At 42.9% G+C, this 15,692-nt stretch overlaps 1 protein-coding gene across 1 annotated transcript in view; it reads left to right on the forward strand.

Moving 5' to 3' along the window:
- MUSK (muscle associated receptor tyrosine kinase) overlaps positions 1-15,450 on the forward strand; it is a 54,344-nt gene extending 38,894 nt beyond the window's left edge. Inside the window, exons 10-17 of the mRNA XM_010211502.2 lie at positions 346-521; positions 1,318-1,341; positions 4,905-4,993; positions 5,282-5,441; positions 6,678-6,867; positions 7,217-7,408; positions 13,036-13,184; positions 14,587-15,450. Of these exons, the coding sequence (XP_010209804.2) occupies positions 346-521; positions 1,318-1,341; positions 4,905-4,993; positions 5,282-5,441; positions 6,678-6,867; positions 7,217-7,408; positions 13,036-13,184; positions 14,587-15,266 (1,660 nt within the window). The 3' untranslated portion in view covers positions 15,267-15,450. The remainder of the gene's footprint in view (positions 1-345; positions 522-1,317; positions 1,342-4,904; positions 4,994-5,281; positions 5,442-6,677; positions 6,868-7,216; positions 7,409-13,035; positions 13,185-14,586) is intronic.
- The last annotated feature ends 242 nt before the right edge of the window (positions 15,451-15,692 follow it).

A 15,692-nucleotide genomic window follows, 5' to 3' on the forward strand; every position in this document is an offset into this window, starting at 1 on the left:
AAACACCTAGACATGCTGTTTTACTTGAAAGTGTGGAAAAATGTGTAGGAAAAGACAGGAATGAATATTCCTCACAGACTATGATGTGTGTGGTGTTTTGAACATAGCCCAGCTTCATTAAACCTATAGTTTTGAGGGTTTCCTAAAGGAAACTGTTACATTTTACACAGTTTCCTGTGCAGTTTATGAGCCAGACAGAGTCTCAGCTGGCTTAGATGAGCATAGCAGCAATCGTGGATTTCTGTCAGCCTGCATAACACCCCCTCCCACACCACTGCTGAATGGAGCAATTGTTACGAAGGCATTGACTGCTGTTATTTCACTGTTTTTTGCAAAATAATGTAGAGAGAATTGCCTTGCTGTAAAGGATCTCTACTGCTTTAAGGAATGGCTCTCAATGGAGGAAAACTCTCAGAAGGGGATTTACAAACCGGGGCTGATGCTGCTCACTCTTCCGGAATGCAACAGACTGCCCAGCCTGCACCAGGACCCCAGCGCCTGCACCAGGATCCCTTTCTTCGGTAATGGCCCGCGTGCTGCTGCTCCTCCTCTTCCTGAGTCGGGGAAGAAGGGGATCACACTGGGGAGACCAGCCCCAATGGTGGGTGTCATGATGCTCCTGTGGCCCTGGTGTTGGCCAGCCTATGGCCACCATGTCTCCTGTCCTTGCAGTGCCCAGGGGAGTTCCCTCAGCTTGGAGTCCTCTCCCTGGTGCAGGGATGCTGGAGGGAATCACTCCTTCAGGAGCAGGAGCTGCCCAGGGAGTCCTTGTCTGGGGAGATCCAGCTTACAGAGGCTGTCAAAGGCAAGAGGAACCTGGCATTTAATTAGGACTCACGAGGCGTGAGTCAGCCCTGAGTTCATGCTGGCTTGTGTTTGTGTAATAAGCTTTGGCACCTCCACTGCCTTCGAATAGGGAAGACAATGACTGTGAAGGGTGCAATTTACAGCTAAAATAAAAGCTGACCTTCCATAGTGGTTGTTATGGTTGGAAAAGGTATGCAAAGTGAGCCTTGTCCTGCCAGCATCTGTGTGTTATGCTGTAAAAGCATCATCGGCTGTTTGCCTGTCTGATTCAGTGATGATGAGAAAATATACCCCTCAAATTTGCCTTCTAAACCTGATACTCGAGCAAAGCTGGGGTCGTAACATTCTCGTTGCCAGAATCACTTTTAGCAATAGCTGTCTGGGTGCCGTTGCAAAACACAAGCCACATGGACCATAAGTAATTTTTCCCACTTCCACGCTCCTTAAACAAGCGCTCAGTTATCACCTTCTGGATAACACCTCTTTATACCTTGCTTTGTCTTTTTACAGATTTTAAGAAGGAGAATATAACCAGTAAGTAGGCTGCTTTGGACTTTAGAGCTAGAGTTTGGGTCTGATATTTCTGTTTAAGCTGTAGTATTGCTAATTGAGAGCATTTTTATGTTTTGCCCTTGGACTGGCTGGCTGGATTTAGGTTATCTCTAAGGAATACCTGAGCTTTCACATCCTAGGCATGGTGAAATAATTTTCCACCTACCCATTCTCAGGGGGAATGCAGCCCAGTAGCTGCTGAAGGCAGGTACAGAGGAATGATGTTTTACATAGTGTCCCATGGCTCTTCTCCCATCTTCCCAGTCATTGGTATATCCATTTGGTATTTCTAAAACTGTTACCTTGGTCGTTTTGGTCTTACATGCTCTTACTGCCCACACAGCATACTATAACCTAGATGCAGCCTAGCCTTGTAAGACTTCATTCCCCCAAAGGCCCCAGCACTTATAGTGATCACTGAAGTTGATCATTTCTCATGACTCCCCTTTCACTCCTTCAAAATCCAGCCATCTCTCACATCTCTGTCTGTAACTTTTGTCTGCTTTCTGCATTGTTACTGGTCATTTCTGGCAATTTCTGATATCACATCCGATAGTCTTCCATGTCCTGTTCACATAGATAAACCTCTGGCCAGCCCAAATGCAAACTCCTTGAATTAAAGAGCATGAACAGAACAGACCCTTAAAGGATTGTGAAGCTTCCCTTGTTAATTTATGATTTTGCTGAATGGACATGGGCTGCCAATACTGAAGGCATTTTACATTAAAGACTTGCTTATTTTGCTTTTGCATTTTTGTTCTTTTATTAATTATTTGACCTCATATGCTGCAAGGGCCTGTGTTTTTCATTGGCTGAAAAGTGCACATTCAGCTCTTTCAAATGCTGTTTAAGCTTGACCGTTGAGTATGTCATTTCAAAAATATGAAGAACAGTATCTCTCTTCTGTTATGCTTTTGAACGGGGAGTTTCTTGATATAATGCAGTATTATGTATCCTCTGTACATAAAAAACAGAGAACATGAAGAGGGTAAAACTGAGGGGTTTTGAGAAGTTTGTTTTATGGGAAGCCTCCATTCTTCAAGGCTAGGCTGCCACACAGCCCATTGCCCAAACCCCAGACACTCTACATTATACTCATCAGAGACCAGTAACATCTAGCAAATGTTCCTGCCCTATTAGCCCAACAATCCCACTGTTAAAAGCCTATAGCAATAGTCAGTCCTCTCCCTGGGTGAAAAAAGCACAAAAGAAGGATGCTGGCATGTGAGTGGTACTTTCCTGAGACCTCAGGAAAGGAAACTTCTTAACTTCTTCTTGGATGTTTGCTTCCAAGTGCCATGCAAAAATGCAACCTTTTTGCTCAAATTTAACAGTGGATCCACAGATTTGCATCTCACAGATAGGTACTGCTCAGCAATGAAGCATAATAACAACATTTTAGTGATTCTTCTCCCCTCCAGTTTTCTTGAGAATGGCTTTTAGGTGGACAGAGCTCTGGGGCACAAGAACTGAGGTTTTTTTTTTTTTTCTGTCTTGCATATTGAAGTTATTTGTTAAAGCTCAGTTAAAGAGACATTTATTCCCTTTCTCCTCATTCTAGCAAGCACCTGTATGACAGAATCTTCATTTCTGCCCTCTGTGGACTCAGGGATGCTTTCCTATTGATGCTTTTGCCCCTAAAGCCCTCCACATTGCTCCTCAGGGATGTCACACTGATGTTTGTTTCAGACTTGTGGCAGAAGCACCAGATCAGAGTGCATGATTGTAATGAAAGGTTAAGATTTTTCTGTTGGCTGCTAGATGGGTGAAGAGACAGGTTTCAAGTATTGCTCTCCTTGTGTTTGAATGGGAGACGTTAAAAATGCTTGGCCTAGGGACAAGCAGTGGGTGGGTGGGGGACGAAGCAAGTTTTGGGGCAGTCTAACAAGCTCTGTTGGCCATGTCTGTGCTGTTAGCTTGTTCTGTGTGAGGTATAACACAGTAGCTTAAATGCCAGTCAAAAAAGCCCAGGTTAATCTATTTCACCTTGCATTTGTGAAGGGCAAAATATGCTCATGGTGTTCGCTGTCATTCCTGAACTGACATGCTTCCACTTGTCGGCCTACAGGGACTTACTTGGTCCTGTGTTTGAGCTCACTTGCACAGTACAGACACCATGGTGATGTTTCTGCATACTCATGAGTGGTGCCTGGGCCTGATGGAAGTGCAGAAAGCTGTGGGTCTGTAAAAGACTCATTACTTGATTAATAAAGGCAGTAAATGCTGTAAGATCAAAAGAATAGGAAGTCATCATACTATGTTCTGATTTATCCTGGTGTCGCCTTCCACACTGGTCCTTATAGGAATGCTCAGTCACTCTAAACAAACATCTCATTACAAAGAAAGCCCTGCAAAAAATAAATCACCTATAGAAGAAACTGTACAAACTGCTCAGATAAACTAACGTGCACACATAGGTTTTGTCTGAAACTTGGACCAAGTGTTAGGCATATCTTTTCTGAAATTTAAGAAGATATGCTTAAAATGTAGTTTATAACAGAACAGATACCATCCCGTTTTCCATTTTCTGAGCTGCAGATTTAAGAATATATATACAGTGCAAAAAAGTTATGCGACAGTGCTTACTGGCTTACCAGTTTATTTTACAAGGTTAATAATGCAACATTGAGTATGTGGGCTGTAATTCACGACAACAACCAGAATGTTAGTCCATAATCAGCAGGATTTCGATAAAATTTACTAGTACATGGTTAAGTGTGTGAGGCTGTATCTCCTCTCTTGTAACTCTTCTTGCAAAAATTATGCCAGCATGCATTAAACTCTTCCTTAAATGCAGAGCATGTCTACATTTTTGTCTTGGGAGCATATTCCTGCAGTAAAAATATACTGATGGTTTCCTTATTGTCTTTTTTTTTTTTTTTTTTTGGCAGCCTGATAGATATGGAATGTGAACTGTGTGAACGTCTTCCATTTAAAATAGCATTATTTTATGCTAATGCTATCCTTTCAGATTTGTAGTTCCCTTCAGTGTTTTCCATACATACCAAAACCCAGTCTGTATTCAGGTGCTCAGGCTAAGAAGATCAGTGCTGTACTGTGGTATCGCAGTAGGAACTAATTAGTTCCTGCCCCTCGCTTCCTTCCCAGAAGTTTAGGTATTTCTTGCTACGTCCTGTAAAGGTACAGGATGTGAATTGTGAAGCTAATGTTGCAATATGCCTACTGTCTTTGCCTTGCTTCAGCACTGGCTGCATTGAATGTGGGTCCGTGCTGTATTTTTTGCATGAAGGCACGGTGAACTGGATAGACCCAGTGACAGTCAGAAGCACGGAGCTCAGTTAGTCTGCAAGAGCTCCACTACCCTCTTTGGAGTTTTATCTGATTTAATCTTAGGCATTGAGCTCAGAATCATTAAAATATGAGCAGATGGCTAAATAGTCTTTTGGCTGCTGTTGTCTTTTATGCATGTCAAATCTGCTGCTAATTGCCACTTGTTCTCATATAATGACATGACATTTAGATCTGTGACTCTGTGCTGCAGGATGAGGTCTCAGGTGGCTTATGCCCATGTTGTTTCTCTCCAGGGACTTGCTACAGTGGCAGTGGCCAGTTCTACCAGGGCATGGTCAACGTCACAGCCTCTGGCATCCCCTGTCAGAAGTGGAGTGACCAGGTGAGCAACAGTGTGTGAACCACCAAGCTGTGCTTGAGATCTGCCTTTCCAAAGGACTTTCCCAGCTTACCAGAGCTGGGAAGTCAAGTCCCAGTTAGTAAGAGGCTGCTTTCATTCTTGCATTGACTGGTGCTTCCATCACATTCTCAGTGGCTCTTGCAAGCATCTACAAGTCTGTTTTGCTTTTTCCTTTCTCTCCCTCTCTCTCTCTCTCTCTCATTTTCTTTTTTTAATATGATCAGGAAAAATTATACTTAGATACTAATGCAATTTATTTCCTCCCACAAGGTTCCTCATTTACACAGAAGGACTCCTCAGGTCTTCCCTGAGCTGTCTGATGCAGAGAATTACTGCCGTAATCCAGGAGGTGAAAACGAACGTCCCTGGTGTTATACAAAAGACCCATCTGTGATCTGGGAATACTGCAGTGTGTCTCCTTGTGGAGATGGTAAGCATCTTTGATTTATGATTTGTTGTTCTGGGACCACGTAGGATCTTGGTGTCCTCATTGTGACACCGATGACTACAAGGCCATATAATTTATTCTGACTTCTGGATTTGGCCAATGCTATTTCTTCTCAATGCCATCCAGCATCTTTAATTTGGAGGTGTAATACTCATTTTACAGATGGGGAAAGGAAGACAGAGAAACTGAGTAACTTGCCCCTGATTACATTAAGGCCAAGTAATCCGTTTAAATTTGTTGCATTGTGAAAAATGAATCGATCACATATATATTCTAAGGAAAAGTCAAGGCTTAAAGTACCTGAAATGGTTTCAAAAGTTATTTTGCTTTTGATGACTTCTCTCAATAAGAACAAATCCTAACTATAAAAAGGACCTGAAAAGGATGGAAACATTTTATTTTTGTGATGTTGAGAGCAAGCTTTTCTAACATTCCTTTTTCAAAGGACAGTTATTTCAAAACATATTTTATTAAAATACTCATTTTTAGGATCTTAAGATCTGGAAATGAGACAATTTCACTTGGACAGAGAATATAGGCTTAAGGGTACCCAAGTTGGTACCTGTTTAGCATGCCTTAAAAAAGAGAATAATAAAATTTCTTTCTATTTTCAGTGGTTGCATACACAAATTGGTGGTTTCTAGGATGTGTCAAAAATACTCAGCAGGTGGCTACTTGATTTTTTTCTAAAGGTATTTAGTCAAGTGTACTTTTTTACAATAGCTTAACCATATTTGGTCCCATGAAGGCACTGAGGTACAAATTGTTGGAGGCAGCGTATTCCAGGGTATTATCACTGCGGATTTACCTCGATGTTAACAAACTCCTCCATATTCGTGTGGGGTGGACGATATTGCATGATGTGGATCTTTGATTTTTCCCCATGCAAACAGTATTCTATCTGAACACTTTCAGAGATCATGGGGTGTTATTTCCTACTCATAATTCTTACAAACTCTCTGCTCTCATTCCTTATCAAATAGTCCCCTTCTCTTGGTCTTTACCAGATCCTGCATTTTCAGGTTTGGCAGGCAAGCAGGGATTTTGCTTCCTTTAAACCTAACTGCCTCCACCTGAGTATTATCCTCTTGCAAACTCGTATTATATCTATAATGTCACAGGTATCTCAGAACAACAAGCTGATTGCATAAATATCTCTTTAGGAAAATCCCTGTAGACATAAAGAAGAGTAACTTTCTGATGTTGTTTCCCTTACAGTTTTGCTGTCACTAGGAACAAGAAAACCAAACGGAGACGCTACAAATCTCCCTCTTCCTCCTCCCTTTTCCCCTACCTATTCCATGACTGTTATCATTTCGATCATCTCCAGCTTCGCCCTGATAGTGATTCTAGCTATTGTCACCCTGGTTTGCCGCCGACGGCAAAAGGAATGGAAAAACAGGAAGAGGTAAGAGTCAGGACTTAATTTAAGGCAAATGATTCTGTTTTGGAATAGAGCTTGCCTGCAGGCTTAGGCTGAAGACTGCTAGTGCAGTCCAGCTCATGGTGAGGTGAGCAGCCCTCCCTTCATCTGTTGCAATGCTGGAGCAAGCTCTCACAAGTCTGTGTAGCTCCTGTGTCAGAGAAGAAGTTGGCCTGGCAGCTTTATTAGGGGAATAGCATGAGATCCTGGGACAAGGCTGTCCTAGCAGTCCCACTGAACCTCCTTTTTACATTCTAGAAGAAACCAAGCCCAGAGGAGATGCAAACCAGGGTATTGAGTGCACACTGACTTGGTAACCACTCCATCATTTCAGGGAGTCAGAAACACCGACGCTTACCACTCTGCCCTCTGAACTCCTTTTGGACAGACTGCACCCCAACCCTATGTACCAGCGGATGCCCCTTCTCCTCAATCCAAAATTACTCAGCCTGGAGTATCCACGGAACAATATTGAATATGTGAGAGATATTGGGGAAGGAGCGTTTGGCAGAGTTTTCCAAGCAAGGTAAGGGGCCTGAGCATGAGTCCTCCCTTCCTGTGATAAAAACAGCAGTTGGCCAACTGTTTTCTGAAAACTAGAAATTTTCTCTTCATTTACTCAAACTGCACAGAGAATCAGACTATTCAAACTATTGAGAAATGAAATACATTAAATGGTAGAAGGACCATTTGGTAAAACTCAGCTGTTCACTGCTTTCCATTGATAATTGCTATACTTTTATCACCTATGTCCTGTTCTTCTTTCTAGTAGGTACAGTGTGTCGCTTGTGTTACATCTAAGTAAATGCTTAGCTAAGTTTACCATGCTTGTTTTTGCCAAGAGTGTTGCCTGTAAAATGTCACCTATTGTGAAATTCTGATATTTTCCAGTATTTGCAAATTGTCAGTGTGTAGTGTCCTACATTACGGAGTTAACACTGGCCAACAATTACCACAGAGGGTAATGTGTCATGCTGCAGTTGGGTCCTGACCCAGTTTCTATTTAATTCAGTGGCAAAACCAAATCCAAACAAACCAAAAAATCCCCTAAAAACCCAGCTGGCTTAGGCCAACCACTTTTTCTGTCCCTTTTCCTAATTCAGTCTGCATTTTTTGAATTCACAGTTGTTGTTGCCTTTTTTAAGTTTAAGGGCTTAGATGTGACCCCCATTCTGTTGAATCTCATGGGAGTGAGATCATTCCCCTCTTCAAAGGTGAAAATCCATTGAAGATCTCTGTCTTAGACTGATGTAGATGGAAGGACTCTTGTTAGCTCCAACAGGGTCTCTAACTTTGGCAGGACAGCCTTAGGCCAACATTGTCATTCATGGAAAATACTAGCCTAATATTAGTGAAAGAAGGTGAGCAGACACTATGGATTAATTTTTAATGGATTTGGTTGTATTTTCTTTGCCCTTTTATAGCTAATGAGTCTGTGATGTTGTGAATGCAGCATGGCTGATTTTTTCACCGTATCTGGAGCAGTGTGTGGTGACAAAATACACAGAAATATTAGAGTTCTAACATGGGCCAGGGCCTGCCTAGGGGAACAATTGCCATTGACTTCAGGGTCCTTGGTCCTTGCAAGGAGCAATCACCAGAGCAGATGCTTTCAATGTTTATAGTTGTACTGTTGACATATGTATTAGGAAGTGAATTATGCACAGGTTAATTCTGTTAGAGGTGGGAAACAGTTTCAATGGATGTGACAAATATTTTTTAATGAAGGGATGTAGAAGAAATGCGGTCATGCTTTTCTTTAATATAGAGAGAGCTAAAAATAGCAAAGTTTAAAGGGCACACAGTGGGAAAATCACAGATGCTTATCCCATGATTGATTGTTGACTTGGGTAGCTGAGTTGAATGCACTTGAACTTGAATCAAGACAAAACGTGTTGGTACTGTGTCACAGCTGTGCTCTGGTGCTCTGGGTGTGTGTGCCGTCCCAGGGATGCAAAAAGGCCAGATAACCCACATTATCTGCCTATCTGAGATCTAGAGAGGGCATTTAGTGTGTGCTACTGGGTGTCAGTTCCTGCCCATCACGGTGGGTGTTTTCACCACTCTGCAGAAGTGCAATCAGGACATATGCTGTCTTGCTGCCACGTGCTGCTTCAGTGCTACATCCAGAATTTAAAAGGAATTAGATGCTGCACAGACCTTTCTGAGCTGGCCTCTGTATGGAAGTGACTCCAGTGACTCTCACCTGCATTGAACAGAATCTCTCAAGGCCATTCAGAGGTCATTAAAACAAGTTAAACAAATGTTAAACTGATGTGGAGGCCTTCCATATGGGTTTAAACTAACCTACTTTTGCTTTTCATTTTAAATAAATGTTTTTGTTGCTGCTAGCGAAAACTTAGAGAAAAAATACAAAATAAAACAAAACAAGAAAAGCAGCACATCAGCCAGCTTTTGCATACTGCGGAGTACTGGGACTTGGGATCTTCTATTTTCTGTGGCTCAGGGAATGAGTTATGGAAGCATTGTTTCTCAGGGGCTTCTATTTTTTCTTATTAATGTCTCCACCAAAAGTGCCTCTAAAGCCTCATGTTTCCAGGGAAAATTTAATCCACTGGCATTTCTGTATGCAGCTGGCACCTTGGAAGAGACTTCTGTGCTAACACCACTAGCACCAGCTGTGCATCCCTCCAGGTCACTATAGCTATCACAGATTAAATTGTTGCCTTCTCACCTCAGATGGATAAAATGTACTTGTCTACGTGTGTTAACTGGACATCTCAGACTAAGTTTAGGAACCCTTTTACTTCTCCTAGTGTAGTGTTTCATCCCTGTAAACATAGCTCTGCACATAGTGCCAGTAATGCTTTGCCAATTGGCTTGCCTTGAATCCTGATTCAGTGTTTACTTACTCCTGGGTCAAGCAACATGTTAGGACAGGAAGTGACTGGCTATTATTTACTAGCTACTTCTGAAAGGCTGCCATTTTCACTAAGAACTAATTCCCACTAGAGAGGGTGAGGAAGTAACCAGTTATCTCGACAGATGTCTTTGAAACTAGATGAGGGACCTGGCTCACATCGGTCCCGATTGGGTTGTGGTCACCGATTCAAAATCTTCTGCTAAGGGGAATACTGCCTTTGCCCTCATGCACCATCCATGCACAGTGAGTTGCTTTGCCCTGTGCAGATCAACAAGCAGGTTTCTCCCAGAGTTGAATCTGTATGATCTAGCCCCATCCTGAAGCCCCAAACCTTGTATGTGATGTCTTTGTCAGCATTCAGCTCTGCAGGCCTGCTGGGACCCCTCTGCAAAATCACAGCTCTTCATCTTTGTGAGAGATAAGGCTCTCCCTAGCCCAGCTAGGGTTGTGGAAAGACAGTCGAAGGTCGAGATGGCAGGGGTTTCTCCAACATAGATTTCCTCATTTTCTTTCAAAGTGCACAGGGTGCACACTTGAGACAGCAGGTCTGGAAAACTGCGGATGTTTAGTTTAAAAAATCCCACAAAAAATCCCCTACCAATTCAAACTACTTTCCTGCGTATGCAGCTTTCTCCAGGGGGATGGGGTAAGAGTAGGTCTCTATCATCCACAATAGATGTTAACTGCATCATTTAATGACCTAACAGAAGCTACCCAGCTATGATGCTGAGGAACATTTTGTTCTGGCTGGAGCAGGGAGGGAGGGGAGCGCGGGCAGGGAGTGGAGAGGTGAAGGCAGAACAAAATCTACAATGCAAATTCATACTACTGCTCATTTTTTGAAGTTAACACTCTGGAAATAAAATTTAACCAGAAATTAGAAGTCAGGTACTCTTCTTGATAGATTGGGAATTTAAATCTCTGTTTATTTGTACCACTAGTCGGCTGTTTGAACTGCAAGTACCTAAAAGCCAAACGCTGTCAGTGCTGTGCAGTTCTGTCAGTGGGGCAGAAGAAGGACATCCTCCATCCTGTCCACCAACATGCAGTTGTGGACAAAATTTTTGTGATACAAAACAGTGTAAGTATTTTGCCTAAGGATTCAGCAAATCATGAGAGAGGGAATGTAATGCTGTTTCTGTTGAAATTTTCTATTCTAGAATAAAATTATCTATTGTCTACAAAATACTGCATGTTCTGGCAGGCAGCATGAATTCCCCTGTTTAATTTCAGCTGTAGCAGCTTTGCATTACTCCCCTGCAAATGTATCTCTACCACATTCTGCAAAGACTGTCTTCTGGGCACCAAGGCCCAACTTCAGTGGCCCTCTGCCAAGACTGTTAACAAAGACTCTCTGTTCCATTTCGGTGCAATTTTCCCACATATGCTGGATTGAAGTTAGGATATCAGTTCTTGTGGGTGAAGTTCTTCAGTTTTGCCGAAGGCCCAGCAAAGGGCACTGTGAAGCTTATTCTCATTTAAGTTCCACTTAGGTTAGTTTACAGTGCATGGTTCTAGTGATGAATAGATGGATGTGTGTGCTCCTAGTATGAGTTCCTCCCTCCAAAGTGTGCAACATGAAGCTGTACCTTCCACTTGTTTTGGCACAGCGCTAACTCTGCTAGCCAGTGGTAAGTTGTAACCTACAATGAGGCTGTATGGAAGAGATGAATTTCCTCCCCTTTATTTTTAAATGATCTGCTGAGTGCTTCGGAGTATTGCTGCTGCCTTTCCCAAGCAGTGGGATTTAGCAGCAGCTGATACATGAGAAGGCTTCTCTCTGTATACTAGACTGGAAACTCACTCCCAGCGGAGGGGAAAAAGAAAGACATTTGCTTTAATGAGAGCAGTAGCAGACAAATGTGGAGTCTGTTGCTCTGCTCCCATATGCTGGACCTCCTCACCCAAATGTCTCAGCAGAGATCTGGCTGCCTGTGAGATTCCTTTCTAGATGGGCATCTTGCCATCTTCTGGCATTTGACATTTGCAGTATCCAGGTGCATCTGTTGCAACTGCCATATGTCTTGAGTAGATGACAGGGAAACTGGAAGTTTGCTTTGGAAATCGGAACCTCCTTCTGGGGCTACTGAACAGTAAAATAACCTGGCATTTAAGCAATGGGAAGCCAGTCAGGCCAATGTAGTAACATGAAACTTAAATAGGTGCCACTTTCCGTGGGCTTTGGTGGGTTACCTGTAAGGAGAGTGTTTTAACCACGAGGGCATGGCTTCTGCAGGACCCCTGGGAAGAGCTTGTTTAGGCAAGAGAACTGCTTGTCAGAGGTTTGACACACGTTTACAGAGTGGAAAGTTACTGTGCTCTGGGAACAGCTATCCCTAAATCTTTGGCAAGTCTGTCTAATTAAATGTGTTTAGGGCAGAGTAACATTTGGATAAGAAAGCAAAATAAGTCTGCAATTGCTCTAAGTCAGGAAGCTCCATTTCCTATGGATTTGTGTCAGGAGATAACTGATTTGCCAGCATGTAACAAGGGTGCGTTCATGTATTAAGTTGTTCCTCAGACAGGACAAGTATATGATTTGCCTCTTCTGCCCAGATAGCTGTTTCCACAAAATATAGCTGTTTCCCAGAGTTCTGCCTCACCTTGTTAAAGGGAAATTATTTAATGGCCTTGAAAATTGTTAGAGTGCAGACACTCACAAACACAGAACAATTGTCTAAGCCTTTTTCCTTACAAAACCAGAGGACCGTATTTGCTATAATTGCTACTTACTCTCTGATAGTGGATGGACCAGTGCCACCAGTGCCACGTGTGTGACAAAATCCAGTGGAAGAGAGTTCTTTTATTTAAACATTTTCATGAAAATATGTTTATTATCTCAGTAGATTCCATCATTACCTCCCCAAAATGAATAACATAAATAACTCATTCAATTCAATGCTGTCCATGCTGCCCTCCATCAAATTTCTGGTATGTCTTCCAATTTAGCTTAGCAGTTATTTATCTAAGCTTGTTTGTAGTTAGACTTGATAATAAAGAGCCTCTAAACAATTAGAGTAGTAATCAGAAGCAGCTATACTGGATTTAGTTCATCCTCAAATAACATCTTCAGCTGTTAAATGTTTCTGTACTATGCAATATAGACAGGTCCAAGATGGGAGGTTAGTCTTTCACATTCCTTCAGTTAGTGCTGAGAATTTCCAACTTTATTTTCTTGTCAACTTGTGATTTTCAAAGCAAAGAGAGAACATTTTATTTTCATGCATCCCTCACTGATACCTTTCCTTTTTCTTTCACTGTCTCTCTAGGGCTCCAGGACTGCTGCCGTATGAGCCTTTCACTATGGTGGCAGTAAAAATGCTGAAAGAAGAAGCATCGGCTGACATGCAGGCTGACTTTCAGAGGGAGGCAGCCCTCATGGCAGAATTTGACAATCCAAATATTGTCAAACTTTTAGGTATCTGAACAAGGTCTCTTACTATGGGATATCCCCTTCTATGAACTCACTGGAACCTTTTTTGAGGTGCAAGGTTGAACAAATAAGCATGTCTAAGGCTTAATGCAAAGGCCATACCGATCACTTTTGTAAGAAAAAATGTCTTTTGAAAGACAAACTTTTCTGGGGGTCTCTGTTAAAATTCTCTACTGGCACAAGTCTGAAAGTAAGATATGATGTTATTGCCTTAAGAGCCTCTTTTTTTTTTTGTGCTAGAATATATCCCTGACCCTGATGCCTCATAGGTCCACTTTCAGTTTAATGGCATTGGCGCAGATGTCTTACAGGGAATACACAAGCCTGCTGCAGCTGTGATTTATTTTGTGGGCATTTTAAAAAGACAGGGATGAGTCTTGTTAGTTTTATGGGTCTCACTTACTATTGTGATGTCTGAACACACACCAGCATTAAAAAAAACATAACGACACAAACGAGAAATAAAACCCCAACCACAAAAACAATTTTCCCCTCCTTTCCCAGCTGAAGTGAAACTTTAGTTTATTGGGCTTCTTAGAAAATCTTGGCTCCATAACTCGACAAGTAAGTAATTCTTCTGTTAAAAAGCTGCTCACCAAGTTCTATTTCAGTAGGTTTTCAGTTTCTGACTGAAGCAGGTGTCATTAGTCATCTTTACTATAAGCCATCCTGCCATAAATTGTTCTAGGCAGATCTGATCCTTGTGGACAAGCAGCTGAAGTCTTCATTTCAGTAGGAAGCTCCACAAAGTTTGGAAATATATAAATCCGAGTTCAGGAAAAGCTGATTTAATACAACTTCTTCAGCAACAGAAAAGCAGGAAATACCCCAAACTGGAATAAATATCCTGTTTATTGTCGACACATCGACACGTCGACAAATTACCCAGAGTAATTTGCAGGAGAGGTGTCTTTGTTTTTCAAACTCTTGAAAATACTTTTCCTGATAACCCTGATGTCTACTTGTGTATGTCCAGCTCCTATATGTAGTAGTATGAATGCAATAACTACAATAACAAAGTTGTTGAGGAGATGGCCTCTTGAAAGCATGACTTTTCAGTTGCATGTGGGAAAATGCAGAACTCCTGTTAATGGCAGTTTAACCAGAACTGAGCTCTAGATTAGAGACAGCTCCAAATCTGTATCCTCCTCTTTGGATGTCCAGACAAACCAGGCAGCTGCATGTCTTAATTAGGCATCTCCTACTGAGCTCAGCACTGGGTTACTGGCTGAGGGAGTTTCAAAGGCACAGCTGGACCTGATGGAGGTTAAAGGTGTTTCTAACCCTCACCTTTCCCTCAGCATTCCCGGAACACTCCCTGTTAGTGTAGCCTCCCCCTTTCCTCTGCTCCCCATAAGTCCTGTGTGTTCCGTCTGCTTGCTTCCAGGTGTGTGTGCTGTTGGGAAACCGATGTGCCTGCTCTTCGAATACATGGCCTACGGGGACCTCAACGAGTACCTGCGTGACCGCTCGCCACGCAACCTCTGCAGCCTGGTGCATGGCAGCCTGGACACGCGGCTGCGTCTCTCCAACCCGCTGGCGCTGTGCTGCACCAGCCAGCTCTGCATTGCCAAGCAGGTGGCGGCCGGCATGGCCTATCTCTCCGAGCGCAAGTTCGTGCACCGCGATCTGGCCACCAGGAACTGCCTGGTGGGGGAGAACATGGTGGTCAAAATCGCTGACTTTGGTCTCTCGAGGAACATGTATTCGGCGGACTACTACAAGGCGAATGAGAACGACGCCATTCCCATTCGCTGGATGCCCCCCGAGTCCATCTTCTACAACCGCTACACCACGGAGTCCGACGTGTGGGCGTACGGCGTGGTGCTGTGGGAGATCTTCTCCTACGGCATGCAGCCCTACTATGGCATGGCTCACGAGGAGGTCATCTACTATGTGCGGGATGGCAACGTGCTCTCCTGCCCTGACAACTGCCCGCTGGAGCTCTACAACCTGATGCGCCTGTGCTGGAGCAAGTTGCCCTCCGAGCGGCCAAGCTTTGCCAGCATCCACCGCATCCTGGAGCGCATGTATGAGAGGGCCATAGGGAGAGCAGAAACGGTTTAGATTCCATCTCCTAGGTTGGACGATACCTTCCAATTCGTAGGAAAAATTCCTGGTCATAATGCCTGCTAAAGGCAATCCTGACCTTGCTAACTCAGCAGTTGTGTTGGACATATCCAGGAGCAAACAGTTCTCCTGGCAGAGCAAACCAACATTTTGGTGTCTGCGCTTCCCTTCTTAGCAGTTTTTACCATGTGCTTTTGCATTGAGGCACTTGGCTTTTACCCTTCCTCATATGTTTTCAACTATCATTTAAAAAAAAACACACAGAAGACAAGCTTCTTTTTGGGGATATTTTTTAAACATTTTATTTTTACATATGTACTTCCTTTTACAAAAAGGGATGTTTCTGAAGCTATGGGCCACTTGCCTTTCTATTCTGACTTCCTCTTTCTCTTTGGCACGCATGAACGTGACTAACAGAAAAAA

This window comes from Tinamus guttatus, unplaced genomic scaffold (assembly GCF_059628265.1).
Source record: "Tinamus guttatus ecotype Peru unplaced genomic scaffold, ASM5962826v1 Tinamus_guttatus_pri_ptg000513l, whole genome shotgun sequence".
Classification (NCBI taxonomy): Eukaryota; Metazoa; Chordata; class Aves; order Tinamiformes; family Tinamidae; genus Tinamus; species Tinamus guttatus.